Source organism: Bubalus kerabau, chromosome 4, assembly GCF_029407905.1.
Source record: "Bubalus kerabau isolate K-KA32 ecotype Philippines breed swamp buffalo chromosome 4, PCC_UOA_SB_1v2, whole genome shotgun sequence".
In the NCBI taxonomy this organism is placed as follows: domain Eukaryota; kingdom Metazoa; phylum Chordata; class Mammalia; order Artiodactyla; family Bovidae; genus Bubalus; species Bubalus kerabau.
In genome coordinates, this window is record NC_073627.1 from 151,558,140 (window position 1) to 151,585,588 (window position 27,449).

The 27,449-nt window shown below is 40.9% G+C and overlaps 2 protein-coding genes across 4 annotated transcripts in view; one reads left to right on the forward strand and one right to left on the reverse strand.

Annotated features, from left to right (window-relative positions):
• Positions 1-1,406, forward strand: part of CENPP (centromere protein P) — a 237,068-nt gene extending 235,662 nt beyond the window's left edge. For both annotated transcript variants that reach the window (XM_055579055.1, XM_055579059.1), the window contains 2 exons: positions 667-758; positions 1,102-1,406. In XM_055579055.1, coding sequence (XP_055435030.1) covers positions 667-758; positions 1,102-1,232 — 223 coding nt within the window. In that variant the 3' untranslated portion in view covers positions 1,233-1,406. The remainder of the gene's footprint in view (positions 1-666; positions 759-1,101) is intronic.
• Positions 1,407-3,653: 2,247 nt separating this feature from the next.
• The window catches only part of IPPK (inositol-pentakisphosphate 2-kinase), a 54,208-nt gene continuing 30,412 nt past the window's right edge, over positions 3,654-27,449 (reverse strand). Inside the window, exons 10-14 of one of the 2 annotated variants that reach the window (XM_055579052.1) lie at positions 27,027-27,177; positions 26,190-26,292; positions 19,857-19,934; positions 6,534-6,613; positions 3,654-3,939 (exon numbers count right to left, since the gene is read on the reverse strand). In XM_055579052.1, coding sequence (XP_055435027.1) covers positions 3,714-3,939; positions 6,534-6,613; positions 19,857-19,934; positions 26,190-26,292; positions 27,027-27,177 — 638 coding nt within the window. In that variant the 3' untranslated portion in view covers positions 3,654-3,713. The remainder of the gene's footprint in view (positions 3,940-6,533; positions 6,614-19,856; positions 19,935-26,189; positions 26,293-27,026; positions 27,178-27,449) is intronic. The other variant, XM_055579053.1, reaches the window with a different exon arrangement.

The window sequence follows — 27,449 nt, forward strand, 5'->3', positions numbered from 1 at the left end:
AGCCTCTGGAACATGCCTTGTTATTCAACATTATTTCCAAAATTCACCTATGGTGGTGCCTATAGCTATAGCTAATTCATTTTCACTGTTTACACTCCATTAGGTGAATATATGTATTTCTGCATTCTTCAAGTCTTGGGCCTTTGGGTTATCATTATCTTCCACTATTTCTAACATTCCTGTTTATGTCCTTGGGCACACAAGTACACAGGCTTCTCTTGAGTATATACTTAGAAATGAAATTCCTGGGTCATAGGGCAGATTCAGCTATCACTGCCAAATTCCTTTTAAAGTAGTTTATCAATTCGTATTTCCCAGGAGTAATCTTTTAAGTTCTCATTGCTGGATATCCTGTACTTCACTTGTACGGTCACATTAACATGTAGTGGGCACAAAACAGTATCTCCCTGTGGTCATTTTCCTGTATGTTAATGATGCTGAATATCTTCTCATGTTTAACTGGCCATACTCCCTCTTCACTTGTGGGTCTTTAAGATCAAGGGAGTCTGAGCACAGCCTTGGGGAAGGGCAGCAACTCCAAGGGTGACTGGGAAGAGAGCAGCATTCCTGCCCATGTAGGCATCCTCTCCTCTAGAGAGAGTCAAATGCTGCATACAGTTTAGTCTGATTTTTAAAGCACTCAGCAATGCATCTTACCTCTTTCAGATTTGAACTAGTCATTGTTTGGAGGATACAAATAGATGAAGAAGGGAAGGTTTTACCAAAGCTGGATCTTCTCACCAAAGTGCCGTTGCGAGGTAAGGATGTTCTGGTGATTTCTCACTGTGTTCAACACAGACACCTGCTCATTTCATCTGGTTTTATATGGCAAGAATCAAAAGTAAAAAATCTCACTGATGTACTTTTAAAATAGGTTTTCAAAATATTTTTTTGTCCATAATCCCTCAAAAAGCACATGGAAGTGGGGTTGCCCCTGTAAGGCCCCCCCAGGCTGTGAGGGCCTGATGTCTCTGCCTCAGGAACACGGGGAGGGGCCTGGGTCAAGGTGATTCAGTTGTCCTGGCTTCCCTTCAGTGCAGCCAGTTGAGAATGAGGGAAGTGTCTTGGTGAAGTGTCTTACCCGATTTATTTTCTTTACAGCCCTGGAACTGGACAAGAACAGAGTCATAGAAACTGCTCCTCTCAGCTTCCGAACCCTACTGGGCGTGCTGGGCATTGAAGCCACTCTAGAAAGCCTGATTAAATCATTTTGCACAGAGGAAAGCAGCTAATTCCCAAACAGTGAACAACTACACGTAGGAGTAAGATGCTGCACCTGGAGGTGTGTGATTTTATTGAATATAAACATTTGCTCTTTTCCACTTAGAAACCTTACCTTTAGAACATGTTTATGCAATTATGGCACATTATATTTAAGTTGTCAGGACAGGAAAAATAAATACAGTTATTTAAATTCAAAATACCAAACAAGTGACACATATAGTGTATTTTTTAAAGTAAACTCAACATCCGAGAAAGTACAGAAGTGGCTATCCATCCTGGGATATGGGGAGCCACCGTGCCCCTACCTTGGTATGAATCTAAGGGCAGAGGCAGCACCAGCCCATCTCAAAGGTTGGCCCTCCTCCTACCATCCACCACTGAGGGACTCCTGGAGGGCTTACCAGTGCAGCCTCATTTCTTTTACATTCCTCAGACACCTCAGGGGAGCCACACCGCCCTCCTCACCTCCTGGCTCTAGAAGCAGCACTGGAGGCTTTCACAGCACCTCTCAGCAGCAAGTCCTCTGACATTCACTCTTCATGGTCTTTCACAAAACAGGAGAGTGGTTAACATTAACAAATGCAGTAAGACAGCAAACAGGGCATTGCCCCTTCACACAGGGCCTTAGTCCCCGGCCCCTCTGCACAGAAGAAACAGTGTTTCCATTAAAGTCCCCCCGAGTCCTAAGTGCTGCACTGACCTGAGTCGCCAGTTTAAAGTAGAATGGGTGAAAACACTGTTTCCATCAAATGAAAGCCTCAGGGAAGGGGCTGAGGTGGAGTGTGAGAAGTGCAAAGGGTTGAGTCAAGACCCTCTAGCAAGAGATACTCATCTTTAATTTTTTTCCCCCAAATAGAGGGTGATTGTTTTCAGACTGTTCACTCCAGTCAGAATAGGCAACAGGAGGCTGCCCAGCCTACCTCCTTGAGGGGCTGGGGTTTCAGAGCTCCACACACAAGAGATTCAGGGTCCCCTGCATACCCTGGTGCTGGGCAAGACCATCCTCACCCCAGGCCAGCAACAAGGAACAACCTCAGGCCAAAACAACTCTGGCAGCTATCTACTTCCATGCACTCTGGAGCCTGCAACTTGACCATGAGAACAGGGCTGCATGCACACCCCTATGTGTGGAATCTCCAAAGCCCTGTACCCAGCATCCCACATGAATGAGAGGCATGTGTTATTTGAGTGTCTTTTTGAACCTCTGAGTGAAGAAGTAAGAAGTAAATGGTAGGACAGGACTGAAGAATAAATTCTAGAAGAGCTGGCTTGATTCAAATAAGCATAATTCTCAATTTATCACAAAATTCCCCACAAAAATTATAATCAGCAAAATATTCTCATTTTTTGTATAGTATTTTCATACAATCTCATGGTTTCACTATTATATTACAATAAGCCTTCATTAGTCCCTCAAAATGATGATATAAATAATCTATTACAACCTACCATAGAATAAAAAACTGAAGCCAAGATTCCCAACAGTTTTCATAGCAGCTGGGCATGCTTTTGGTGACCCCCAACAAGAACCCTCTTGGTGCCAGCCAGGAGTCGCTCATCATGCAGAAGCAGGGCCCTGGGCAGCCCCGATGGGGAGGCGGTCCAGAATTACTCAAGGCCACCAACACCACACATCTTAGTGAAACCCGAATCAGGATGCTGGCCCTGGCAGAAGTAGCTGAGGTTTCCCAAACATCCAAAAATGTCAGAACACAGAACTGGCAGACGCACAGGCACCCCACAACACCCACCCTGGGCATAGCAGCTCAGAGTTACAGCTCTGCTTTCAGCTTCCACAGCAGCAATTTCAGGTGGGAAAGGATACCTTGTTTCCCCTAAAGTTAAAGATAAAATCATTCAACACAAAATAGAAAGTCAGTGCTCGCATGAGTGGTGTCTACCCCTGCCCTGAGTCCCACGCTCCCTGCTGACCCTGAGCAGAGCAATGGGTACAGCACCTCCACACGGACTGTGAGTCCGCTGCTCAGAACTGACGTCCACATCAGCAACTCAGCGCTCCCCACAGCAGGGAACTGCTAAACCCGTGCTGACACACGGCTTGTGTTGGAAGAGTGACCAGGTAACTCAGCTGGGAACGTTCCAGTAGTATCTGTGTTTTCTTCAAAGTCCAAACTGTAAGGTGTATGTGACAATTCAAGTTTTCTATGTTAGGATTCTGGTGGTAGGAAATCCAAACCTGGGGTCTTATAAGGCTTTTTAGAGATTAGATGTGAACCCTGGGTGGAAAGGGAGAACTGCCCAGGGGGGCCTCCAGGGACACAGCACACTGCTGGGCTCATGTCCAACATTCCTTGTCCTGGAAGCTGTCTCTAAGGGCATTCCATGTCTCCTAGAGGCAGTCCCACCTGAACAGGGCTTGAAAAGCAAAAACATTCACAGCCAGAAGTCACCCAACACAACAGAAAATAGCTCTATCATTCAACCTTCACATTCTGTGTTCAAGTTTCAAAGCCACTACAAGAAAAAGGTTAGACCTTATGGAGAACTAACGTGCAATCTTCGCTTTCCTTGAACCTTGTCGACATCACGGTGGCATCTTTGGCATGTACAGTCTTTAAATAGTAGTTGACTATCTTGCTATCCAGTTTATACTGATGAGGAATGCTCTCGTAGGGCTTGAGGTCCAGGTCCAGCACAGACACAGAGAAGGCAAACCTAGATCTCGATGAAGGGACAACAGGCCTTTGATCGGAGCTGGAAGCAAAAGAGCAATTTCAGAATACACAAACCTCCCAAATCCTTTCAACTCAGCTCACAAAGAGCACCCATTCTGTGCATCTATATGCATGCCATCTCTATCTATACCAGCTGTATGCCTCATGCTTGAAGCTTCTGCAAGAGAGGCACCTACTGTGATACCTACCAGCACACCAGATAAGAAAGAGTTAAAGTGCAGAAAGATGGAAAGGCAATTAAGTAGACTATGCAATTGATATTCCCCATATCCCAGTAGTATAAACAAAGCTAAAAATGTTACTTATCATGAGCCAAGTATTACAAAACCTAAGAAAAAGAAAGTAGATCTAGCCATACAACAGCCAAATGCATAAAATGTTAAGAACAGACTTCTCTTTACATATCTTTTCCCATGTCTGGTGAGAAACTCTTGCTCCTCTATGCTTTTTCACATTAGGAAAGAGAGATCTGGTTTCATGTTTTATTCTCAAATTGTGTCTGTAGTGTTTTCTACTTTATTTCTTAGGGTTTAGCTTTGTGGTTTTTCTAAATATTGGAATAGTTGTATGCTTATAACAAAATATAAACAATTACTTGTACTTAAAACCCTTGATGCGAAGAGCTGACTCACTGGGAAAAAACCCTGATGCTGGAAAAGATTGAGGGCAGAAGAAGGGGACAACAGGATGAGATGGCTGGATAGCATCACCAACTCAATGGACATGAATTTGAGCAAATTCCAGGAGATAGTGAAGGACCAGGAAGCCTGGCATGCTGCAGTCCATAGGGTCACCAAGAGTCAGACATGACTTAGAACAAAAGCAACAATCAAAACACTTGCAGGCTAGTTCTGAGTTTTGTACTAACATTTCTGTATATACCACTTAGCTCTCAAAGTGCTCTCAGTACGCATCCAAATGATTGGTTAAATACATTATACAAGCTTGGTTTAGCCCAAGAGAGAAGTATTAAGGAGTTCTGGTTTCTCCATGCATACTATTCTAGATTTAGACATTATTAAAAACAAATAAACAAAATACCAATTTCTAAAGGTCCTGCCTGGGAGAGGGAAGGCAGATAAAAACATTCCTATCTAATAACCTAATTAAAGCCTAGACTCTCATTCAATTCCTGCTCAGAAATACTGTTTTATAGGAAAAATGAATCCCTGGCTCAGTTGCTGGGGTCTTAGCTACTCCCTCCTGAACAGCAGAGAACATATATACAAATTAAGGTCTTGCTTCTGAGTCTCACTCTCAGGGCCTAAAACCCAAGCTTCATGCACCTGGGCTAGGACAGTGAACATCTCTGGCCCTCACCAAGGCTGCATATTTTATAGGAAACCACACATCACATCAGAACCAACACCCGACAAGATGACATGGATCAAGAAAGGAATCCATCACACAGAGTCTGGTGAGAGCATGGCGCAGGCCACTCCTGAGGAGCCTACTGGTCAGCCTCAAGCTCCCAGTAAGCCCAGATCTGAGTCTTCTGATACCTAAAATGCTTCTCTACCCTGTGGATGACACAGGTGCCCACATGGTTCAGAAGTTTCTGGACACATATCCTCACTCCTCTCCAAACATGTCAATTTCTGTTGACCAGCTGTGGTCAAGGGTGTCAGGACTTCTGGCCCCCACCCCATCACATTTCTGTATCCTGACTATATCCTTCCTTCAGGAAGGGCGATAGATAGTAACATTTGTGTGCTTTTCTCTCATCTAACAACACTAGCTTAATCCAAATGGATTCCTGCTGCTAAGCACTGGGAGCATTTTCTTAGGGGATAATGAGAGATTTCAACTAAACAACTCTTTTTAAAAATATTTCAGTTATGCCCGATAAATGTCCCTCCGTGTTTCCTATCAGAAAGTGGACAATCCTATGCCTGCCAAGAAGCAGGACTCTTAGGAATGTTTAGTTCAAAAGCATCAAAAAACCGAGTGGCTGGCAGCCAGTTACAAGGTCACCTTGACCCAGGAACACCCATCAGATTATGGAACATTCCACAAAACCGTGTGTGGGGTTTGGCACCCTGAAGATTAATGCTATCAACGAGAGAAGATTATCAGGTTCATCCTGAATTCCTAGGCAGAGATAGGATTGGATAATGATGCCCTGGGAGAGATGCTGCAAAGAGAAAACAGAACAATGGAATGTTGTTTTAAAGGCTTTGAAATGACTATAAAGGTTGGCACATCAGGACCTGGAAAAAGGAAGGAAAATAAGGCCTAGAGTAACCTACAGCTTCTTGGGCCTCTGAGCCATGACGGAAACTTGGGGTTTTCTTTGACAGAAAAGTATTCGCACCACAACATCTAAACTGCTTCTAAAGTCCTTGAGATATTTTCTTAGAAAACAGTAGTAATCTTGAATTTAATAGAACAAGCTTTTAAAATTATTCTCAAAAATATCTTTTTGACTTGTTACAATCTTCTAAAGAGCAAGAGTTAATAATCCCCATTGTATTAAGTAGGCCTTGGAAATTGGCCTTTGTTTATAGACGTGATCCTTCAAGGGCCTCTCTAACTATAAGGACACCAACTCTCTTGCCAAGCCACAGAATCTTACTAGACCAAGGACATGTGACATAGCAGAAGGTACCTCACCTTGCATCCTGCAGACAAGGAGAGAGTGCAATCATGATGGAGCAGTCCTTCGCAGTCATGGCAACCCGGTACTGCTGAACCTGCAGGGAAGGAGAAGTCAGTTCCATGGCACCACCACACATACCTTTCCCAACTGGAGAGGTCTGGGAACTTGTCCCAGATCAGGGGTGGGTTAGGAAGACCCAGGCCCAAAGGGCTCCTTAGAGGCCAGTCCTGCCCTCTGACCTCTCACTGTAGGCAATGTATGGACCCTGATTCCAGAGACCTAGGACTTCAGCAAGCAATCAGTCCACCTTGTAAGAAGAAGCAAAAGCCACACTGACAGCAGTGAGTATCACCCTGGGCCTTTGTTGCTGCACGTGGGCTTTCTCTAGTTGCAAACAGTGGAGGCTACTCTCTAGTTGCAGTGCAGACTTCAGTAGTTGCAGCACAGGGGCTCATTAGTTGTGGCTTGTGAGTCCTAGAGCATGCAGGCTTTAGAAACTGGCACGTAGGCTCAGTAGTTGGAAGTCTCGGGCACTAGATCTTGGGTTTAGCTGCTCCATGGCAGGTGGAATCTTCCTGGACCAAGGATCGAACCCATGCTGTCTGCATTGGCAGGAGGATTCTTATCCACTGTGCCACCAGGGGAGTCTCATTTGAATTTTTTAGACTGAACAGCTCTCACTTTTACAGAAATAAACTAGTTACAATAAAGTGGGCCCTACACATTATCACTAGCCTCAACATCTGTGTGATGGCAGATCATAACTTCTTGTCTCCCTTTCAGTCATTTCCTTCAATGAAACACATCAAGAGGACTGCCCTGAGACAACATTCAAGCTTCATTCCACAGGGCAGGAATGTGTGGGAAAGAGGGGAGAACCCCAAGTGTGGGTTACACAAGTGTGGCCCCAAGTGTGGCCTGCAAAAATCTTTACAGTAGGAGGAAAAAGAAGCTCTTCTCCTAATACTCATTTAGCTAAGAAATCAAGTATTTTACAATATATACACACACAAAAATCCAATCTAAAAGAATTACAGAGATAAATATTAAAAACAAAATATAAAATATTACATCCTAATCTGAAAGACTTAAAACATAAAAACCATGAAAGACAAAGACATCTGAATACCTAAAAATAAAAAGCTTTTATTTGATACAGTTATAATCCAAATATAAAAACTTGTTGAAGAATAGGAGAAAATATCTGCAGCATATAATAATCAACATCAAGAATATATACAAGATCTCCCTAGTGGTTCAGTGGTTAAGAATCCACTGTCCAATGCAGGAGGTTTGATCCCTGGTCGGGGAACTAAGAGCCCACATGCTGAGGGTCAGGTACTGAGCCTGTGCCCTCTGGAACCTGCGTATCACAAGTAGAGAGCCCATGAACCACGATGAAGACATCTGTGCTGCAAATAAGACCCTACACAGCCAAGATACATTTAAAAATATATATATAAAGTGCTACTATTCACAATACCTAAGACATGGAAACAACCTGAAAGTCCATTGACAGATGAATGGATAAAGATGTGGTACATATATACAATGGAATACTACTCAGTCATAAAAAAGAATGAATGAAATAATTCCATTTGCAGCAACATGGATCCAACTAGAGATTATCATACTAAGTCAAGTAGATCAGAAGGAGACAAATACCATATGGTTTATTACTTAACACATGGAGTCTAAAATATGACACAAATTTATCTATAAAACAAACAGATTCACAGACATACTGAAGAGACTTGCTGTTGCTAAAGGAGTGGGGGTTAGGGGAAGGATGGACTGACAGTTTGGGATTAGCAGATTCAAACTATTATTAAAGAATGGATAAACAACAATGTATATCACAGAGAACTATATTCAATATCCTTAATAAGCCATAATGGGAAAAATATGAAAAAGAACCTATATACATTTATAACTGAATCACTTTGCTGTATAGCAGAAATTAACACTATATAAATCAACAATACTTCAATAAAATGCTAGGTCAATATGTAAAAAGAAAACTAATCAAAAAAGATATGGACCAAAGAAATTGACAAGATAAAAAATTGCCAATACATATATAAGATGTTCAAATATACTACTAATCAAGGAAATGCAAATTATAACTGAAAATTTTTGCTTTCATCACAAAAGTGTGTTTTATATATATATATATATATATATATATATATATGAAAGGTCTAGACTTTCACTTCAAGCAATGCTGGAGTATAATCAGGGCCAACTCAACTGCTGAAGTAGAAAAAGCTAAACAAAATATCAAAAACACCTGCTTGAAGTCAAAGGTCACAAGACCAGCGAGAACTGCTTAACTAGGGCGAGGACAAAGACCTTTTCTGCCTAGGGAATGAATGACAATTCTGGGAGGCCAGCCAAGAGACACTTTAACCTTCAGGGCCATGGGACAGGAACCATGATGAATCCCTGCTCTGGGTTAGTATCCAAATGTTGCAGCTTTAGACAGGGTGAGCCAGAAGTCAACAGGCCTTACCAGGAACTGCAACTCTGCTTCAAAGAGAACAGTCACCAAAGCTGGATTAAGATGGCCCCAGCCTGCTAATGCTTCCCAGGTCTCTGACAGAAGCAAACCTAAAATTCTCTCTAGAAGAAGATAACATCCTAGGCCTCAGATTATCTCTAAACTAATTATACAAATACAGTTTCTGACACACAGGCAAAACTACCCAGGCACAAAAGATGATGCCATGAGAGAAAACCAGCAAAAAAAAAAAAACACAAATGAACCCTCCCAAAACCCACAATGGTAGAAAGAGGTATCAGGTATCATGGACTCCAGGTATCAGAGGTACCACACACACACATGCTGCTCGGCTCAAAGAAATAAAATTGAGAACTTCAGAGAACTGGAGACTATGGGGTTTCCCTTGTATGTTACTTGTCGCTTGTCCCTTGCTGCTTTTAATATTCTTTCTTTGTGTTTAGTCTTTGTTAGTTTGATTAGTATGTGTCTTGACATGTTTCTCCTTCGGTTTATCCAGAATGGGACTCTTTGGGCCTCTTGAACTTGATTGACTATTTCCTTTTCCGTGTTGGGGAAATTTTCAACTATAATCTCTTCAAAAATTTTCTCATAGCCTTTCTTTTTCTTTTCTTCTTCTGGGACCCCTATAATTTGAATGTTGGTGCATTTGATATTGTCCCAGAGGTCTCTGAGACTATCCTCACTTCTTTTCATTCTTTTTTACTTTATTCTGCTCTTCAGAAGTTATTTCCACCATTTTATCCTCCAGCTCACTGATTCATTCTTCTGCTTCAGATATTCTGCTGTTGATTACTTCCCTGGTGGCTCAGACGGTAAAGTGTCTGTCTACAATGTGGGAGACCTGGGCTCGATCTCTGGGTTGGGAAGATCCACTGGAGAAGGAAATGGCAATCCACTCCAGTACTATTGCCTGGAAAATCCCATGGACAGAGGAGCCTGGTAGGCTATAGTCCATGGGGTCGAAAAGAGTCAGACACGACTGAGCGACTTCACTCACTCACTCAGAGTACTTTTAATTTCAGTACTTGTGTTGTTTGTATGTTTATTCTTTAATTCTTCTAGGTCTTTGTTAATTGATTCTTGCATTTTCTCCATTTTGTTTTCAAGGTTTTCGATCATCTTTACTATCATTATTCTGAATTCTTTTTCAGGTAGTTTGTCTATTTCCTCTTCATTTATTCCTCTTCTGTGTTTCTAGTTTGTTTCTTCATTTGTGTAGTATTTCTCTGCCTTTTCATTATTTTTTTTAACTTACTGTGTTTGAGGTCTCCTTTTCTCAGGCTTCAAGGTTGAATTCTTTCTTCCTTTTGGTTTCTGCCCTTCTAAGGTTGGTCCAGTGGTTTGTTGTAAGCTTTGTATAGGGTGAGATTTGTGCTGAGTTTTTGTTTGTTTATTTGTTTGTTTTTCCTCTGATGAAGGCTGAGTGAGGTGGTAATCCTGTCTGATAATGACTGGGTTTGTATTTTGTTTGTTGTTTAGATGAGGCATCCTGCACAGGGTGCTACTGGTGGTGGGTGATGCTGGGTCTTGTATTCAAGTGGTTTCCTTTGTGATACTCCCCAGGGTTAGTTCTCTGGTAGCCCAGGATCTTGGAGTCAGTGCTACCACTTCAAAGGCTCAGTGCTTGATCTCTGCCGCTGGCACCGCACCAGAGCTGTAGCCAGAGGGAGCAGGGAAAGAGCCAGGAGGAGCTGGGAGCCAGTGAGCAAGCCGGAGGGGCAGGACGCAGGGCACGGATGTGTTTTTTCACAAATTGGTTTGTGGCAACCCTGCATCAAACAAGTCCATTGGCACCATTTTGCCAATAGCATTTCTTCACTTCATGTTCTGTTACACTTTGGTAATTCTCACACTATTTAAAATTTCATTATATTATATTTGTTATAATGATCTGTAATCAGTGACCTTTGATGTTATTATTATAATTGTTTTGGGGCACCAGGAACTGGAACGACATAAAATGACAATCAACAAATGTGTGTTCTGACTGCGAATACCGACTGGCCATCCCCCCATTTCTCTTTCTTCCTCAGGCTCCCCATTCCCTTAGGCCAAATCAGGCCAATTAATAGCCCTACAAATGGCCTCGAAGAGTCACAGGTCTCTTACTTTTAAATCAAAGACTGGAAATAATCAAGCTTAGTAAGGAAGGCATGTTGAAAGCTGTGATAGACCAAAAGCTAGGCCTCTTGCAACAAACAGCCAAGTTATGAAAGCACAGGAAATGTTCTTGAAGGAAATTAGAAGTATTGCACCAGAGAACACACAAATGCTAACAAAACAACTTATTGCTGATATAAAGTTTTAGTGGTCTAGATAGAAGATCAAACCAATCACAGAGCATGAAAGCATTAGTCGCTCAGTCATGTCCAACTCTTTGAGAACCCTGCCATGACTGTACCCTGCTAGGCTCCTCTGTCCATGGAGTTCTCCAGACAAGAATACTGAAGCAGGTTGCCATTTCCTTCTCTAGGGGATCTTCCCAACCCAGAGGTCGAACCTGCATCTCTTATGTCTCCTGCATTGGGAGGCAGGATCTTTACCACTAGTGCCACCTGGGAAGCCCAAACCAATTACAACATTTCCTTAAACCAAAGTCTAAGCCAGAGCAAGGTCATAACTCTCTTCAGTTCTATTAAGGATGAGAGAGGTAAGGAAGCTGCAAGAAAAATTTGAAGCTACCAGAGATTAGTTCATGAGATTTAAGGAAAGAAGCCATCTCCATAACATAAAAGTGAAAGATGAGTCAATAAGGGCTGATGTAGAAGCTGCAGCTAGTTATCCAAAAGATATAGCTAAGATAATCCATGAAAGTTAAGCTACACTAAACAACAGATTTTCATTGTGGATGAAACAGATGTATCAGAAGAAAATACCATCTAGGACTTTAATAGCTAGAAAGAAGTCCACGTGTGGCTTCAGAGGGCAGGCTGACTCTTGTTAGGTGCTAATGCCACTGGTGACTTTAAATTGAAGCTGGTGTTTGGAGAAGGCAATGGCACCCCACTCCAGTACTCTTGCCTGGAAAATCCCATGGATGGAGGAGCCTGGTGGGCTGCCGTCCATGGGGTTGCTAAGAGTCGGACACGACTGAAGCGACTTAGCAGCAGCAGCAGCAGTGTTCATTTACCATTCCAAAATTCCTAGGGCCCTTGAGAATTATGCTCCATCTACTCTGCCTTTGCTCTATAAATGGAACAACAAAGCCTGGATGACAGCACATCTGTTTACAACGTAGTTTACTAAATATTTTAAGCCTGCTGTTGGGGACTACTGCTTAGAAAAAAAAGATTCCTTTCAAAATATTACTGCTCATTGACATCCAAGAGCTCTGATGGGAGATGTACAATGAGATTACAATGTTTTCATGCCAGCTAACAAAACATCCACTGTTTCCCCATCTATTTCTCATGAAGTGATGGGACCAGATGCCATGATCTTAGTTTTCTGAATGTTGAGCTTTAAACCAACTTTTTCACTCTCCTCTTTCACTTTCATCAAGAGGCTTTTTTTGGGCTCCAAAATCACTGCATATGGTGATTGCAGCCATGAAATTAAAAGATGCTTACTCCTTGGAAGGAAAGTTATGACCAACCTAGATAGCATATTAAAAAGCAGAGATATTATTACTTTGCCAACAAAGGTCAGTCTAGTCAAGGTTATGGTTTTTCCTGTGGTCATATATGGATGTGAGAGTTGGACTGTGAAGAAGGCTGAGTGCCGAAGAATTGATGCTTTTGAACTGTGGTGTTGGAGAAGACTCTTGCGAGTCCCTTGGACTGCAAGGAGATCCAACCAGTCCATTCTGAAGGAGATCAGCCCTGGGTGTTCATTGGAAGGACTGATGCTGAAGCTGAAACTCCAATACTTTGGCCACCTCATGCGAAGAGTTGACTCATTGGAAAAGACCCTGATGCTGGGAGGGATTGAGGGCAGGAGGAGAAGGGGACGACAGGATGAGAGGGCTGGATGGCATCACCAACTCGATGCACAAGAGTTTGGGTGAACTCTGGGAGCTGGTGATGGACAGGGAGGCCTGGCGTGCTGCGATTCGTGGGGTCACAAGTCAGACACGACTAAGCGACTGAACTGAACTGAATACAACATCCATTCCATAGCCCATGAATCAAGGAGTGATCTCAGCTTTTAAGTCTTACCAGTTACATTTTGTTAGGCTGTAGCTGCTACAGACAGTGAATTCTTGTGATGGATCTGGGCAGTCAACTGAAAACCTTCTGGAAAGGATTCCCCATTCTAGATACCATTAAGAACATTCATGATTAATGAGACAAAGTGAAAAGATCAACAATAACAGTTTAGAAGAAGCTGATTCCAGCCCTCATGGATGTCTTTGAGAGTTCAAGACTTCAGTGGAAGAAGTAACTGTCGATGTAGTAGAAACAGCAAGAGATCTAGAATTAGAAATGAAGCCTCAAGATGTGACTGCACTGCACATCATAAAAATTTTATTTTTATGATAAAATTTTACTGGATAAGAATTTGTTTCTTATGGATGAGCAAAAAGAAATTGTTTTCTTGAGATGGAATCTACAAGTAAAGATGCAGTGAAGATTGCTGAAACAAGAGAATATTTAGACTATGACATAAATTTAGTTGGTAAAGCAGTGGCAGAGTTTGAGAGGACTGACTCCAAGTTTTGAAAGAAGTTCTACTGTGGTAAAGTGCTCTCAAAGAGCATTTCATGTTTCAGATAAATCATTCATGAAAGAAAGAATCAACCAATGCATCAAATTTCATTGTTATCTTAAGAAATTGCCACAGCTACCCCAACCTCTAGCGACCACTACCCTGATCAGTCATTAGCCATGAACACAGAGGCAAGGCCCTCCACCAACAAAAAGATTACCTGCTATAGGCTTAGGTAATGGTCAACATTTTTTAGCAATAATGTATCTTTTAATTAGTTACATTCTTTAGACATAACGCTATTGTATACTTAATAGAGTATAATATAGTGTAAACATAACTTTAATATGCACTAGAAAGCCAAAAAATTCACATAACTCACTTTATTAAGATATTTGCTTTATTGTAGTGGTCTGGAACCAAACCCACAATATCTCTGAGGTATACCTGTAACCACATTAACAGAAAATAGAAAAGTCACATGGTCTTCTCAATAGGAATAGAAAAGGCATTGAATAACTCAACACCCACTCCTAAAAAATCTCCTAACAAATCAGGAATAGAAGGGAACTTCCTCAATTTGATAAAGGTTATTTATTTTAAAGTAAACCAGGGCTTCCCTGGTGTTGCAGTGATAAAGAATCTTCATGCCAATGCAGGAGACATAGGTATGATCCCTGATGCAGGCAGATCTGACACGGTGCAGGGCAGTTAAGCCCGTGCACCACAACTATTGAGCCTGTGCTCCAGGGCCTGACAACCAAAACTACTAAGCCCATGTGCTGCAGCTACTGAAGCCCATGCACCCTGGAGCCCATGCTCAGCAACAAGCGAAGCCACCACAGTGAGAAACCCATGCATTTCAACAAAAAGTAACCCCTGCTCGCTGCAACTAGAAAAAGCCATGTGTGCAGCAACAAAGACACAGCACAGCCAAAATTAAAATAAATAAATAAAATTATTAAAAAAAATAATAATAAACCAAACAACATCAAAAAAGCCTACAGTAAACAATTTAATGGTAAATGCTTTCTCTTTAAGATTGGGAACAAAACTAGAATTTCCACTATCAGAAATTAGTTAGGCAAAACAAATAAGTAAAACGTATACATATCAGAAAGAGGAAAAAAATCAAATTCACAAACAATATTTTATATATATAGTTAGAATTAGTGGCTTCAACAAGTATGACAGATAAAAAACACATCAAGGTAGAAAAATCAATTGCATTTCTATACATCCATATAAACACTTAAAGTGAAACAATAAGATACAATCTATATCTAAAACCATCAAATATCTAGAAATATATCTAGTAAAATATATGATCTCTCTAAAAAAAACTATAAAATGTTTTTATCAGATTTTAAATAATACCTAATAAAAAGAAAATGCCCATGTTGGGGACTCAATCTTGTATCAACTCTTTTCATCATTTTAGTGCCAAATCAATCAAAATCCCAACAGGTCTGTTGTTGCTTTCCCGTGTAGAACTGAACAAGTTGACTCTTTTTTTTTTTTTTTTTTTGAGGTACAGTTGATGTACAATGTAAGCTGATGTAAGTTTCAGGTATACAACATAGTGAGTCACAAACAACTGAAAAATAATTAATCTTCCAAATATACAAGCAGCTCATGCAGCTCAATACCAGAAAAAGAAACAACTTAATGAAAAAGTGGACAGAAGACCTAAACAGACATTTCTCCAAAAAAGACATACAAATGGCTAATAAACACATGAAAAGATGCTTAACATCACTCATTATTAGAGAAATGCAAATCAAAACTACAATGAGGTATCATCTCACACTGGTCAGAATGGCCGCCATCAAAAAGTCTGCAAAGCATAAATGTTGGAGAGGGTGTGGAGAAAAGGGAACCCTCTTGAACTGTAGGTGGGAATGTAAATTGACACAGTCACTAGGGAAGATAGTATGCCTATGGCCAACTCATGTTGATGTATGGCAAAAACCATCAAAATACTGTAAAGTAATTATCCTCCAATTAAATTAAAAAAAAATTATACCCCATTTATAGCTATTTTTATAGCTATTATTATCAGCTATATAACCTGTGTTGTACAATATATCCTTGTAGCTTATTTATTTTATACATAGGAGTCTGTACCTCTTAATCCCCACCCCTACCTTGCCTGTCCCTCATCTCTCTCCCCACAGGTAACTACTCATTTGTTCTCTGTATCTGTGGGAAGTGTTTCTTTTTTGAACAAGTTGATTCTAAAATTTATATAGATAAGCAAACGGTCAAGAAGAGCCAAGGCATTAATTAAAGGAAAGACATTCTTTTAGAAGAAAGTATATAAGAATTTACCCTATTGGGTATCAAAGATTTATTATGACTCTATAGTGATCAGGACAATTCCTACGACTTTAGGACAATTCCATATGAAAATAAAACCTTACCTCATGCCACACCAAAAATCAACTGCAAAAGTATCTACCAAAAAAAAAAAAAAAAAAAGTATCTACCAAATGCGAAAGGCAAAACAATAAGGTTTCTCAAATATCTGTAGGACCTTAAGGTAGATAAAACACAGAGAAAGACTACTAAAGAAAGAAAAAGATGTAAATTAATCTTAAACTTATGACCTTCCCTTCTGAAAGGGACAAACTTCATTAAGAGAGTAAAATGGCTAGTGGAAGAAGGTATCTGTAACACATATATCTGACAGTGGACTTCTTGACTTCTTTCCAGAACACATAAAGAATTCCTTCAAACCAATAAGAAAAAGACAACCCTACCAAAAAAAAAAAACTGGGAAGAGACTTAAGTAGGTGCCTCATGGAAAAGGAAATAGACCAATAAACATATGAAAAGGTGCTTAATCTCATTGCCCAATAAACCACTATTAACCCACTCACCAGAATGACTAAAATTAAAAAGACCCACAAACAAGTGGCAGAGAGGGTGTGGGGCCACAGGAACTACCCTAGCCTGTCAAACTACCTTAGCCAGTTGTAGGGAATATAAACTGTTTCACGGTATCTGCTAAAGCTGAATATGCTCACATCTCTGGCCCAGAAATTGCACTCCTAGGAATATACCCAAGAGAAATGTATGTGCATGTTCACTAAGAGATCTGTACAAGACTGTTTTGCAAAACCTTTATTTGTAACAGTCAAACTGGGAGCAACTCAAATATCTGTCAACCATAGAATGGGTGAACTGCAGCATATCCATTTAAATACATCACTATAAAACAATGAAAATATGGAAATGCATGCAATAATATTAGTAAATTTCATACATGTCATACAGAACTTTAAAAAAAAAGAGATATACTTGATTCTGTAATTATAAAGTTCAAACACATAAACTAAAATATAGGTATGGAAGCCAATACAATAGTTAACTTGAGGGAAAAATGCAAGAGTAATAACTTACAGGAAACCAACAGGGATTCTAATTAGCTGCCAGTATTTCATATTCAAACCTAACTGGTAGTTCTCCAAGAGTTTTCTTTATGACAAATAATTGAACTGTACATCTTTTGCTGTGCACTTTTATATGTTGCTGTATTCCACAATACAAGTGGTTAACGAATAAAAAGCTTAGAAAATTAAAATTGTAAATACTAAAAATATAAATTATTTTTATGTGGAAAAACATAGGGCATGTGGAAAACAGGGCCCTCGACAGTTACAGGAAGGAACATAAATTGGCAAAGTCTTTTTCAGGAGGACAATATGACAGGATCTAACAAAAATAAATCTAGCATTTTAACTTCTAAAAATCTCACTGGCAGATTATGAGTAAGTGCACAAGGCTTAAAGTAACAAAATGTAAACATTATTTTTAATAGTAACAAAGATAACACTCAAACAAATTACAATTAGTTATATGACCATACTAACAAGAACAACACTTTTGGGAGTATGGAGAACTTCCAAGGTCCCTCCGACAAAACAATGGTATCCTATTAACACTGTTAATGCACTGCTAGGCTTGCAGAGGTAAGGGAAATCCCCAACCCAATCCCCTCTTCTCACTGTCAGTCCCAAGAGGATCGAAACTAGAGGTTTGAGCAAAGAGCAATAGAGAAGGCTGAGCTGCCCTATAGGCAACGTCAGTGTAGGTATGGTTTCTAGGAATAAGCCATAGAGTACAGCGTCTAAACCTGAGACTTCCCCCTTAAGCCAAAGATCCATATTTTCTCTGGAGAAAAGCATTCCCTATTTAGGTCCCCAGGATTCTCATAGATTAAGGTCAAACAAACATGAGCTCATGATCATACAACTTTAAAAACCCAAGCAGCATGGATGAGCTGGCCAAAATAACAAGAGATTATTATTTTTTTAACCTCCAAGGTTTTATTGTATCTTTTAAGATACAGAATATAAAATATCTATTCATTAAAGAAATAAAAGATGGAGTTTAAAAATGGGCAAGCAACAAGGAACTATGAAAAATACCAAGCAGATGTGAAAATCAACCAAACAGAACTCTGAGAAATTAAAAGTATACCTACTGAAATGGAAAACTCAGTGATCAAATAAATTAACAGATTAGACAGAGATGAAGACAAAATCATTGAACTGGAAGGCAGAACTAAAGAAAATGATAAAATGAGGTCTGCTATATATCTAATTATAGAGTCTAAGAAGAAAAGAATAGGATAATGGAGAAGAGAGAATATCTGATGAGAAAATGGCTGAGAATTTCCCAGAACTAATAAAAGACATATCCACAAATAGAGAAAGCACAACACAAACCAAGCAAAATAAATTAAAAGTACACCACACTGAATCACACTGCATTAAAATGTCAAATTAAATAAATAGACTTTAAAAGCAACTATAGAGGAAAAAAATCACCTTTGAGAAAAGGCAGTTAGACAAACAGAAAACATCTTAGCAGCAACATCCACAGTCAGATAATATTGCATAAAATGATTAAATGCTAAGAGAAAAACAATCAAGCCTTTCTTTAAACCCAGAAAAAAATTACCTTTTAAAACTATGACAAAATACAAATACTATATATCCAGATAAACAGATACAAAGATAATTTACCAAAAGATATGCACTAATATAACTTCTAAAGGATATACTTCAAGAAGAGGAAAACTGTAAACTATATGCCAATAAATTAGACAACTTAGATAAAATGGAAAAATTCCTTAAAAGATATGAAATAACAAAACTGCCTCAAGAAGAAATAGATAGCAAAATTATACCTATAAGTAGTAAAGAGACTCAACTGGGTATCAAAACATTACCAACAAACAAAAGCCCAGACCCAGATGGCTTCACTAGTGAATTCCATCAAATAAAGAATTGCCATCAATCCTTCTCAAATCCCCCCCCAACCCCCAGAAAAAAACAGGCTGAAAAAATACTTCCCAATGCATTCGACAAGGCCAGTACTACAGATCCATACCTCTTATGAGTACAAACACAAAAAGCCTCAACAAAATAATAGCAAATTGAACCCAGCAATACACAAGAAGACTTATATGCCATGACCAAGTGGGGTTTATCCCAGGAATGCAAAGTTGGTTTTAATATCCAAAAATGAATATGTCATATCTATAGAATAAAAAAAAAACCACACGATAATATCATAATAAATATCAACTGATGCAGAAAAAACGTTTGACAAAATACAACGTCCTTTCATGATAAAATCATTCAACAAATTAAGAAGGGAACTTCTCCAACCTGATCAATATACAAAAAGCCCAAAGTTAACATTATACATAATGATGAAAGACTGAACACTATCCCAGAAACCAGGAACAAATCAGACAGGGATGTCTGTTCTTACATTTAACACTGCACTAAAAGTTCTAGTCAAGTGCTATTATGCAGGAAAAAGACGTAGAAGGCCACCAAATTGGAAAGAAAGTAGAAAAACTATCTCTAAATGATCTTATATAGAGACAATCCTAAGGAATTCACTAAAAACAACTCATTTAAAACCTAATAAACTTGGCAAGGTTGTAAGCTACAAAATCAATATTAAAAAAACAAACAACTTCATTTACAACAGCATCAAAAAGACAACATTCAGGAATAAACTTAATAAAGTACAGAATGTATCTCTGAAAAGATTGTTCAAATAAAAACAAACATCTAAATAAATGGAACCGCATCCCATGTTAACAAACTGGAAGACTTACTGTTGTGAAGATGGCCATACATACCATGCAAGCAAAGTGCAGACTCACACAATCCCTATCACAGTCACAGCTGGTTTCTTTGTAGAACTTGGCAAGCTGATTCTAAAATTCACAATGGAATCCAAAACAATATTGGAAAAGAGCAATTTCAAAACTTACTAAAAAGCAATGGTAATCAAGAGATGTACAAGCATAAGTATAGATATATATATCAATGGCACACAAATGAATATCAAGAAATAAACCCATACATTTAGGGGTAAAAAAACAGTCTCTCAACAAATGGTGCTGAGATAACTGAATATCCACATACCAAGAATGAAGGTGGATCCCTACCACAAATCATATATAAAATTAACTCAAAATGGATCTAAGAACAAAATTTAAGAGCTAAAACTCTTTGAAGAAACAGGAAAATAATCATGACCTTTGATTTAGCAATGAATTCTTAAATATGACACCAAAAGCATGAACAACAACAACAAAAAACAGATAAACTGGACCTCATCAAAGTTAAAAACTTTCTCATTTCCTACTCCAGGAGATCTTCCTGACCCAGGGATCAAACCTGTGTCTCCTACATCTCCTGGATTGGCAGGTGGATTCTTTACCGCTGAGCTACCTGGGAAGCTCACTATGCAGTATACTTGAAACTAACATAATATTGTATGTCAAATAAACAAATAAAATTTTTAAATTGCAGATATTTTGTAACAAGGAACATGATCAAAAAACTGAAAAGGACTCTGACGGAAACTTCATATATTTGCAAATCATATATCTAATAAGGGCCTAATATCCACAATGGACAGAATTCTTACAACTCAACAATGAGACAACACAACTAAAAAGTGAGCAGAAAGAAAAACACCAATACAGTATACTAACGCATATATATGGAATTTAGAAAGATGGTAACAATAACCCTGTGTATGAGACAGCAAAAGAGACACTGATGTATAGAACAGTCTTATGGACTCTGTGGGAGAGGGAGAGGGTGGGAAGATTTGGGAGAATGGCATTGAAACATGTAAAATATCATGTATGAAACGAGTTGCCAGTCCAGGTTCGATGCACGATACTGGATGCTTGGGGCTAGTGCACTGGGACGACCCAGAGGGATGGTATGGAGAGGGAGGAGGGAGGAAGGTTCAGGATGGGGAACACATGTATACCTGTGGCGGATTCATTTTGATATTTGGCAAAACTAATACAATTTTGTAAAGTTTAAAAGCAAAATAAAATTAAAAAAATAATAAAAGTAAAACCAAAAAAAAAAAAAGTGAGCAAAGGATCTGAATAGACATTTCTCCAAAGAAAAATACAAATGGGCAATAAGCACAAGAAAAAATGCTTAGTCTTCAGGGAAATGCAGGCAATAGCACCCCACTCCAGTACTCTTGCTGGAAAATCCCATGGATGGAGAGGCCTGGTAGGCTGCAGTCCATGGGGTCGCTAAGAGTCGGACATGACTGAGTGACTTCCCTTCACTTTTCACTTGTATGCATTGGAGAAGGAAATGGCAACCCACTCCAGTGTTCTTGCCTGGAGAATCCCAGGGACGGGGGAGCCTGGTGGGCTGCCGTCTATGGGATCACACAGAGTCGGACACAACAGTAGTGACTTAGCAGCAGCAGCAGGGAAATGCAAATCTAAACCACAATGAGATACCATTTCATACCCATCAGGGTGGCTAAAAACAAAAGGGCAGGTAACAAGTGTTGTCAAAGACAGAAAGGAGCTGGAACCCTGTATACTGCTGGTGGGGATGTAAAATGATACAGCCATTTTGAAAAAAGGTCTGGCAGTTCCTAAAAAGTTAAACATAAGTTACCACTTGACCCAGCAACTGCACTCTTAAGTATATGCCCAAGAAAAGTAAAAATATGCCCACACAAAAATTTATACACACATATTTATAGCAACATTATTCATAATAGCCAAAAAGTGAAAACAATCTAAATGCTCATCAAACTGATGAATGCTCATCAAACAAAATGTAGTAGCTCTATAGAATTAAATATTGTTCAGTCACAGAAAGAAATGAAGAACTGATATCTGCCACAACAACAGAAGCAGAAGATATTAAGAAGAGGTGGCAAGAATACACAGAAAAACTGTAAAAAAAAGATCTTCATGACCAGATAATTATGATGGTGTGATCACTCACCTAGAGCCAGACATCCTGGAATGTGAAGTCAAGTGGGCCTTAGAAAGCATCACTACAAACAAAGCTAGTGGAGATGATGGAATTTCAGTGGAGCTATTTCAAATCCTGAAGGATGATGCTATGAATGTGCTGCATGCAATATGCCAGCAAATTTGGAAAACTCAACAATGGCCACAGGACTGGAAAAGGTCAGTTTTCATTCCAATCCCAAAGAAAGGCAATGCCAAAGAATGCTCAAACTACCGCACAATTGCACTCATCTCACACGCTAGTAAAGTAATGCTCAAAATTCTCCAAGCCAGGCTTCAGCAATATATGAACCGTGAACTTCCTGATGTTCATTAAATTATTTGTTTGAGATAATCGTGGGTTCCAAATACACTTTACCCAGCCTCCCTCAGTGGTGACATCTTACAAAACTATACAGTACAATATCACAGCCAGGATAGTGACATTAATACACTCCATGATTTTATTCCAGTCTGCCCTGGACCCCTCGGTACAGCTGTCCCAGTCCTGACAATGTGTCTGTGGTTCTCTCTTGTTTTGAGTCCTCGCTCCTGTCTCCAGCCGGGGCTGAGTGTACCCTCCTCTGTGGCTGTGTTGTGTATGTGGACGTATTTCATCACACACGTAGGTTCATGCATCATCTGCCACCACAGTTAAAACACAGAGCAGCTGCATCATCACAAGATTCCACTTGTTGACCTTTTATAACCACAGCCCCTTCCTTCCATCTCCTCCTCATCCCACAGCAACCATTCATTCATCTTTGTCATTTCAAGAATGTCATATAAACAGAATCATTGTATGTGATCTTTTGAGATTGGCTTTTGTCACTCAGCACATTTCTCTGGAGATTCACTCAGGCTGTTGTGTGTATCCGCTTTGCTCAACAGTTCCAGCTTGTGTAACCTAGAGTAGGTCACCTGCTGACAGGCACTTGAGTTGTGCCCAGTTTCCAACAATTACAATTACAACAATTACAACCCAGGCTGCTGCAAACTCTTCTGTATAGGGTTTTGGGTGAGCCTAAGTCTTCCCTTCTCTGCAACAAATGCCCAGGAGCACAGGTGCTGGGTTATAGGGCACGTGCATGATTAGCTCTGCAATCTAGGTTCTCGGCATCAGCATTCAGCGTTGTCTCAGTGTACTTCATTCAGTCATTCTGAGAGTTGTGTAATGATCGCTCGAACCTCTTAGCAGATTCCATTTACATATGAAGTAAGAAATTGCAATAAAGTTAAAAAGTAATCCATCCTTATTACAATTTTGAAAAATACAGAAATGTGTAAAAAAGGAAGTAAACGTCTATGCTTCTTCTCTCGATAAAAGGAATACTGATATTTATTCCTAAATCAATGTACCCAATTTGCAGACAATGTAGGGCAGTCCATCGCTTTATTCTGATAGAGGCTTCCTTTTGGATTTCTCCCCACCATGAGGACAACTCCACCCCCAGACACCTCAGTTAATTCCCTCCGGGCTCTTAGCTTTGGAGGGGACCTCCTCAAAAACTGAATGGCCACAGAGGAGGGTACACTCAGCCTTGGCCAGAGACAGGAATGAGGACTCTTAACAAGAAAGAACCACAGACACATTGTCAGGACCAGGACAGCTTAATCAAGGCTCCAGGGCAGCCACCCAGAGGAGGCAGAGGAGGGCATGCTGTTTTATTCCCATCTTTTCATCACTTCGCTCCCACTAGAAGAGTGTTCCTTAACCATTTCAGCATCTAGCAAAACCTCTGACAGCCTAGTGAAGCTTATGGATCCTTCTCAGAAAAACATTCTCAGGAGTGACAAATATATAAAGATATCATGAGATATCTATAGCAACTACAGTGCGAAATCAAAAGGTCAGATTTCTCCTAATGGCAAAGGTGGGGGTCCTGTTGACGCTACAGTGGTTGCTGCCACATTCTTAATGGAAGGAAACACTAAACTCAGAGATTATGAAAACAAACATGTAAATTTTTTTCCTATCCAAACTCATGGAGGCCCTGAATGCCCTGATTTCACAGAATCAGAAAGAATAGATCAGGCCTCTTCCCTAAGAGATTCTCCCAGGGTGCTGCTTGGCCTGAGGTAGAGGAAGGAAGGAAGCCAGCCACACACAACCACAGGCGGGGGTCTGGGCCCAGAATCCCCCCTGAGGGCTATAGGAGAGATGGTCGGCACGTGTCTGCTCTATGGCTGCTAAGAAGGAAGCACAGACCCAGCAAGGAGAGGGTGGAGAGAGGACTGGGCTCAGGGTGGCCTGGAGCCAACTGAATAAAGGGAGCTCCTTCCTAGAAGCTAAAGTAACATGTCATCACTGGCCCAGTCTATCTGGGGGAAACTTTAGCCACATTTAAAAAAATTTTTTTAATTGGAGAAAAATTGCTTTACAGTGTCGCACTGGTTTCTGCTGTACAACAATGCAAATCAGTCGTAATTATGTATCTCCCCTCTCTGGGGAGCCTCCCTGCCCTCCCCACATCCCACCCCTCTGAGCTGTCATAGAGCGCCAGGCTGGGCTCCCTGTATTATAAAGTAGCTTCCCACTAGCTATCTGTTTTACACATGGTAGTGTATATATGTAAACTGGCTCCAGGCCACACTGGGCCCTCCCCTCCCTGCTACCTTCTCAATTTGTTCCATGTTCCCTACCCCCCGCCCTGTCCACAGGCCCATTCTCTATATTTGCGTCTTCATCCTTTTCCTGCAAATAGGTTCATCAGTACCATTTTTCTAGACTTCACATACTGCATTAATATATAATATTTGTTATTCTCTTTCTGACTTACTTCACTCTGTATAACAGGCTGTAGGTTCATCCACCTCACTACAACTCAAATCTGTTCCTTTTCATTCAGCTCAGTTCAGTCGCTCAGTCATGTCCGACTCTTTGCTACCCCATGAATCACAGCATGCCAGGCCTCCCTGTATATCACCAACTCCCGGAGTTCACCCAAACTCATGTCCATCGAGTTGGTGATGCCATCCAGCCATCTCATCCTCTGTTGTCCCCTTCTCCTCCTGCCCCCAATCCCTCCCAGCATCAGGGTCTTTTCCAATGAGTCACCTCTTCACATGAGGTGGCCAAAGTATTGGAGTCTCAGCCTCAGCATCAGTCCTTCCAATGAACACCCAGGACTGATCTCCTTCAGGATGGACTGGTTGGATCTCCTTGCAGTCCAAGGGACTCTCAAGAGTCTTCTCCAACACCACATTTCAAAAGCATCAATTATTCGGCATTCAGCCTTCTTCACAGTCCAACTCTCACATCCATACATGACCACTGGAAAAACCATAGCCTTGACCAGACGAACCTTTGTTGGCAAAGTAATGTCTCTGCTTTTGAATATGCTATCTAGGTTGGTCATAACTTTCCTTCCAAGGAGTAAGCATCTTTTAATTTCATGGCTGCAATCACCATCTGCAGTGACTTTTAAGTCCAAAAAAATAAAGTCTGACACTGTTTCCACTGTTTCCCCATTTCCCATGAAGTGATGGGACCAGATGCCATGAACTTCGTTTTCTGAATGTTGAGCTTTAAGCCAACATTTTCACTCTCCTCTTTCACTTTCATCAAGAGGCTCTTTAGTTCCTCTTCACTTTCTGCCATAAGGGTGGTGTCATCTGCATATCTGAGGTTATTGATATTTCTCCCGGCAATCTTGATTCCAGCTTGTGCTTCCTCCAGCCCAGCGTTTCTCATGATGTACTCTGCATATAAGTTAAATAAGCAGGGTGACAACATACAGCCTTGACGTACTCCTTTTCCTATTTGGAACCAGTCTGTTGTTCCATGTCCAGTTCTAACTGTTGCTTCCTGACCTGCATATAGGTTTCTCAAGAGGGAGGTCAGGTGGTCTGGTATTCCCATCTCTTTCAGAATTTTCCACAGTTTATTGGGATCCACACAGTCAAAGGCTTTGGCATAGTCAATAAAGCAGAAATAGAGGTTTTTCTGGAGCTCTCTTGCTTTTCCCATGATCCAGCGGATGTTGGCAATTTGATCTCTGGTTCCTCTGCCTTTTCTAAAACCAGCTTGAACATCTGGGTTTAATCCATAATTATTCTGCTTTAACCATCAGGAGTTGGTACTGGGAAACACTTCTTATGAAAATTCTGAGTTAGTATTCTGAGTTAGTATTAAGAGCCTAAGGAGCACATAGTATGTTTCTGGAAGAGTCTACCCACCTTTGTCAATGCAAAAGCCACTGTACCATCATCCTCAGTGGAAAGATCGAGCAGCCTCTGGTAAAATGCTTCATCATAAGGCCCATCTATTTGCAATGTTTTTCTGAAGAACAAAGCACAAAAAAACAGGATAGCAAAGCTGCCTGGAAATCATCTGTTAAACTCTTTGCAGTTTAAGAATCATGCATCTGTTTTTAAAGAACATTAGTGGATTCATCTCTTCCTAATGCTTAACTGTTATGAAGTGTGAAAGTTTTAAACACAGCTTGCAAGACCAGAAACCAGGAGAGCCTGAATGTCTCCTGTTTATGACAAATGGTGTTGAGGTCAGAGATTCTAGTGAAGGGGTGATAGAGAGGAAGCCAGGCCAGGCGACAGCTGCAGCCCCCACCACATGCCACAGGTGCAGATCCTTGCAACCCACATCAAGACGGTCAGGAAACGGAAAAGGAAGCGCCTGAAGGCCAAAGCCCAGCTGGGCTGAGTGAAAGCGGCTCACCGGCTGTGGAGCAGCACTGCCCCCTGCAGGCTCAGCTCCAACTCAGAACATGGAACTGACTAACAGGGTTGTCAGGACATACTCTCCTTTCTAGAAATGGGAAAGCGATCTCTGATCTGACAGGACCTTGGTCCTCCTTCACATGGCACTGAATCTCCGGGCTGGCCCTGCAGCTGGGGGCAGGGAGCGGGTAGCTGGGGTGAGTCATCCTCCTGGGAGGCCTATGCAGTCCTCCCACTGGGTCAACCTGCTACCCTCATCCCCATCTTGCCCTCAGGGCTGCTCGGGGCCCCATACAGGCCCAGAAAGGGCAGGGGAGCACTGGGTCTATGCCTCACCTCTCCTCAGGAAACTCCTCCAGGTACCGCTCAACCCGCCGGTACAGAGGGTAGAGGCCTTCGATGTCCAGCAGGTCCAACATCTGCACCTGGAGGGTTTTGTACAGAAGACAGCCCTTCGGTAACCCTGAGCGCTCCGGGGTGTTTTTTCCTACCAAGAACATCAGGGGAAAACGAGAAGTTTACTGTCAAGGACTGAAGAAGGTGGCGGGCACAGGCCGCACCCTGCCTCACGGAGCTGCTGGGGCTGGACGAGTGCACGTTCCCGGTTAGACACAAACGAGAGGCAGGCCCCACAGCTCACTGTGCGCATCCTCCTCCTCTCAACATCCTTCAGTCTCCATCACACCAGCCCAGTCTAGAGAGAGAACCCTCAGTCTACAGAAGACTAGGCCCAAAATGTAAAAGGACCACAGTAACATC